This window comes from Eptesicus fuscus, chromosome 4, assembly GCF_027574615.1.
Source record: "Eptesicus fuscus isolate TK198812 chromosome 4, DD_ASM_mEF_20220401, whole genome shotgun sequence".
In the NCBI taxonomy this organism is placed as follows: domain Eukaryota; kingdom Metazoa; phylum Chordata; class Mammalia; order Chiroptera; family Vespertilionidae; genus Eptesicus; species Eptesicus fuscus.
Window position 1 is genome coordinate 105,016,244 of NC_072476.1, and position 4,942 is coordinate 105,021,185.

Sequence of the window (4,942 nt, forward strand, 5' to 3'; positions counted from 1 at the left end):
GGAGACCTTGGCTCAGCTCTTTAGAACTGTCTTGAATTCCTCTCTGAAGGTTTGAACTAGTGCAAGAATGGCCTGCCTGACCAGTTCCATTGCTCTCTCTGGGCTAATTATTTGACCACTCTTTTGAGTAAACACCAGAAGGTGAGAACCCAAAAGCAAGACAGCCTGGGGCTGCCAACCACATCCCCTTTGACTCAGGTGAATTGTCCATGGGTAAGAACGGGGATACTTGCTGGGAGGAAGGCAGCAAGATGAATCAGGTCTGGCCTGAGCCCCTTACGAGGCCAAAGCTGGCCAGGTCCGACTTAGAGCATTTCTGCAGCACTAGCGTTCATGGAGCAAAGCCTGTGCAAATTGTGTTTGCTCTCTGTCTTCCATGACAGGCCATGCAGATACTCAAAACAGAGTGAAAAAGGCATCTATCTGGTACAAATAACACAGTGGCCTTGGCCACCTTCGCCTTCCACGTGCTCACCCAGTTGGTTCGGTGGATTACAAGCATGCCAAGCACTGACCCTGGGCATGAAGAGCGGTCCTGGATGGTGTTTGTGGTCCTGACGACCGCCCTCCCATGTGAGTGGTGCATGTCAAATGTGTGGCCTCCAAATAATTTTCATTTTCTGAGCATGAATTCTATGCTGAGTCTAGTGCGTGGATTTGTTACACACGTCGGTACTGGGATGAACTCCCCAACATCTCCATGTGGTGATGAATTGCTGCTGGGGAGGCTGGTTGCCACCAAATGATTGCTTCCGGCTGCCTCCTTCTCTGACAGTTACACTCCTCCAAGGGATGGCTTTCTTCCCTTTTATTCTTTCCTCCTTTTCGCTCCAAATAAATATTTTCACTGTACACCCCTTGTAGATGGAGCTAATGAACAAAGAAAGGAGGTTGTTTACTTGTTGTTGCTCATTTTTGAAGATACAGTGGAGAGATAAAGCCTTACGAGTTCAGGTGTCTCATCTACAGGATGATGGACACTCTGATTATATTTCAGTTTTTCTCATCCTTCCCCCCCCCCCCCCCCGAATTGCTATATATTTTAGCATTTCAGAAAATACACAGAGACTCCCTGGTTGAATCAACCACACCACCATAATCGGTAGCTCGTTAGTCACTTTCCATAGCATTTTCACACTTGCTATGATCTTATGAGTCACCTCCTGAGGATGTTTGGCAGGTATGATGCAGATTGTCACGTTTCACCAAATGCTGTTTCCCTTTCTTCTGGAACCTGTGGCTGGATGTTATTGCTCATACTTCCGTGGTTCCGTGTAGCCCGGGTGACTGGACTCCAGCCAATGGAATACAGGTAGAGGTGATGCATGCCGCTTCTAGGCCTGGTCCTTAAAAGACCCCCCAATCCTCAGAGGTGCTGTCTTCCTTCTTCTGCCAGCAACATACAAGGCCCTGGTGTATCGAAAAGCCATTAGATAGAAGGTGACTGGGTCACTGAATGCCTGCATGGAGTGGGGACCTCACTCCAACCCCAGCGGCTCTCATGGGACAATGAAGTGAGAGAGGAACAGGCCATTGAGACTCGAGGGGCTTCCTGTTTCAGCAGTTAGCCTATGATTCATACAGCGTGATTGGAATCATCTCTTTTTACTACTAACAACATAGCCATCTAACTTGCTCAAAGGCATGAGTAGGAAGACCAGCTGAAATGTATCCAATAGTTAGTCTGGGTGAGACACTGTGCTGAATGCTTTATATACCTAATTCTCACAACAAAGCTACAAGGAAGGTAATATTCCCATTTTATAGATGAGCAAACTGAAGTTTGATTATTTAAAAAATATATATATTTTATTGTTTTTTTACAGAGAGGAAGGGAGAGGGATAGAGAGTTAGAAACTTTGATCAGCTGCCTCCTGCACACACCCCACTGGGGGTATGCCCGCAACCAAGGTACATGCCCTTGACCGGAATCGAATCTGGGACCCTTTAGTCCGCAGACCGACGCTCTATCCACTGAGCCAAACCGGTTAGGGCAAAGTTTGATTATTTTTGAAAAGACAGCAGAGCCTTTGGGGATGGTGGTGCTGAGGCTCCTGCAGTAAAAGTGGCTGCCGGTGGAGGCATCTTGACCACCCGTGTGCTACTGCCAGGCTTCCCATTGACTCTGTGTGACTGGTTGTCCTTCCAATAAATTTCTTTCCTGCTTAAATAGACCAAACTCAGTTTCTGTTGCTTGTGAATCATAGCCCCATGCAGTACAAGGAGGTTGAGTGAATTACAGATCACATTGTTGACAAATGACAGGGCAAAAATTTTAATCTAGACCTGTCTGATCCCCAAACCTGCACCCCTAACCTCTGTATTTCTTAACCCAACTGGAACTCCAACCATATGACTCTTACACCTTTTTCTTTCTCAGTGTCATGGGCTTTGAAACAAAGAAAATCTGAGTTCAAGGCCATAGTAGGTAAATTGCCATAGTGAAAAGTAGTTTTTATTAAGTTGGTTCTTTTTAAAATAATATTTTTTTATTTTAGAGAGGAAGGGAGAGGGAGAGAGAGATAGAAAATTAATGATTAGAGAGAATCATTGATCAGCTGCCTCTTCAAACCCTCCCCCCCCCCCCCCACAACACACACACACACACTGGGGATTGAGCCTGCAACCCAGGCATGTGGCCTGACTGGGAATCGAACTGTGACTTATAGGTTCATGGGTCAATGCTCAATCACCGAGCCATGCCTGTCAGGTTCTAAGTTGGTTCTTTTGAAGTTTAAATAATATAATAATGAATACAAACAAAATGTCATTTCCATATTAAAAACAAATATTAACCTATGATTGTAATTATTATATACAATTACGTCTCCAAAATTGACTTCTAATGATTGTATGATTAGTTGTTGGGCATAAATTGTTTAGAGAGTGTTGTGATAAGTTGAGAATATATAAAAAACTTTGATAGAACTTATTTTTGCCTGGGCCTAACCCAAAACATCCAAAGACTGGTTTTGTATAAAATCACAAAGAGATAATTAAGGTAATTATTCAGATAATTTAGGCAGTCCCTATCCCTGCCTTTTGATGAGAAGGAAATAATTACTTTCAATGAGATGGTTTCTATTGCCTACTGATACCGCTGCACTGCATTAGCTAATTGCTCAGGAGTACATTTAATATTGATTATGTAATCACTGTGTTAATTAAAGAGATATTAGTGAATTTTACCCCAGACATAGAATTCACCTGGTTCTTTTCCAGGTGATTTTTTTTTTTTTTGAGATATTTGTAAGAAAAACTGAGACACATTTGTTTGGGAGAGATGAGTACAAATCTGTCTGGAAACAAAGAGTCAATGTGATGACCATCTGCTTCCCCTTCCCCAGGGCCCACTCAAAAACACCTCTCCCAGTCTGGTCTGTTACAAAACCAAAGACTTCCTAGCCAGTTTGGCTCAGTGGATAGAGCGCCAGCCTGTAGACTGAAGGGTGCCAGGTTCGATTCAAGTCAAGGGCACATGCCCGGGGTTGTGGGCTCGAGCCCCAGTGTGGGGCATGCAGAAGGCAGCCGATCAATGATTCTCTCTCATCATTGATGTTTCTCTCTCTTTCCCTTCCTCTCTGAAATAATAAAAATATATTTAAAAAACAAACAAACAAACAAAACCAAAGACCAAAGCCACCACATCCCAATAAAAGATAAGGTAAAACTATGATTAATAATGATATACCCATCTAGCGACTCACCACCCATCACTGCACTCCTAGGAAGCAGGTGCCAAAAGCAAGAAGCAGGAAATCCTTTACAATATTTCTGACGCGCTTATAACCACTTATTTTAATTTTCTGTTTCGTGTGAAGTAGTTTACAACTTCTGCAACTACCAAAGGGACAGATAACAACTTCTATGATGTGTCTTTGTTGTTGTTTTTTTGACCACCACACAAGCTTTATTGGCACAATCTACATGAGATGCTGCTGCTCCGTCCCAAGGAGGACAAATAGGCCTTTTCTCTCATGCTGTTACTGAGATGTAAAGTAACACCATTGCAAGTAAACTTAACACATTCTTGGCAAATGACTCTTAGCCCCTGTTTTAATTATGATCATATGATCATGGTGTGGGGGGGCACTTTTTCCCAAGACACGTGGCTGCAGAGGGTAGGTGTGTCAGTGTCCCCTCAGTGGTACTGCACCTCTCTGGAAAAGATGCCTGCAGGCTCCTTCCTGTCCTCCAAGACAGCAGCAAATCCTTCCTCTCTTCTCCTTTTGGCCAAAGCAGCCAAGGATTTAAAAGTCTTCGGTTCATCGATGGCTAGATCAGCCAGCACTTTCCTGTTGAGCTCCACCTGGCACTTAATTAAATTGCCAATGAACTCTGGGTAATGCAGGCCATGTTCCTGGGAGGCAGCTGTAATTCGATTAATCCAGAGCGTCCTCAGGATCCTCCTCTTCCATCTCTGGGCTTTCGTGCATTTCACAAACGCTCTGATCACACCCAGCCAGCCAGCCAGCCGGTAGCAGCAGTTCTTCAGCACTTCCTGTACCTGCCAGTAGCGGTCTGTGACGTGGCTCCACAGCCAGAGCTGCGTGGTGAGGAAGACCATGACGTCCAGGTGGTGTCCCTGCTCTTTTTTTCTTTTTTTTTAAGTGGAATCAAACAGCATTTGTCTTTTAAAAAAAAATCTTTATTGCAATTTGTCCCCCATTACCCCCCTCCACCTGGTTCCCACCTGCGGGGGCCTGATGCAGTGGGGATCTCCCTTTTCCGTGGCCAGCACGGAGAGAGATGAAAGTGGTTCTTGATAGAGGCAGCCGGGGATTGAGAAATAATGAAATAAAGAGAGTTGACACAGAAGTAGATGCAAGCTGGGTCCCGGGTGGGTCGCTGACCTCTTCTGCTGGAGAGACAGACGACTCCCTGAGCCATGCAGCACATTTATTTATCCTCCCATATACAAGGGGGTTTCACCGGAAAATTT

The 4,942-nt window shown here is 44.6% G+C and overlaps 1 protein-coding gene across 1 annotated transcript; it reads right to left on the reverse strand.

The window, feature by feature from the left end:
- Window positions 1-4,141: 4,141 nt before the first annotated feature.
- Window positions 4,142-4,567, reverse strand: LOC103298823 (39S ribosomal protein L20, mitochondrial-like). The gene has a single exon (XM_054714324.1). The coding sequence runs from the start codon at window positions 4,565-4,567 to the stop codon at window positions 4,142-4,144; it is 426 nt and encodes a 141-aa protein (XP_054570299.1).
- Between the last annotated feature and the right edge of the window lie 375 nt (window positions 4,568-4,942).

Excerpts from the sequence above, each read along its gene's own strand:
- LOC103298823 (XM_054714324.1), bottom strand. The coding sequence starts at position 4,567 with ATGGTCTTCCTCACCACGCAGCTCTGGCTGTGGAGCCACGTCACAGAC.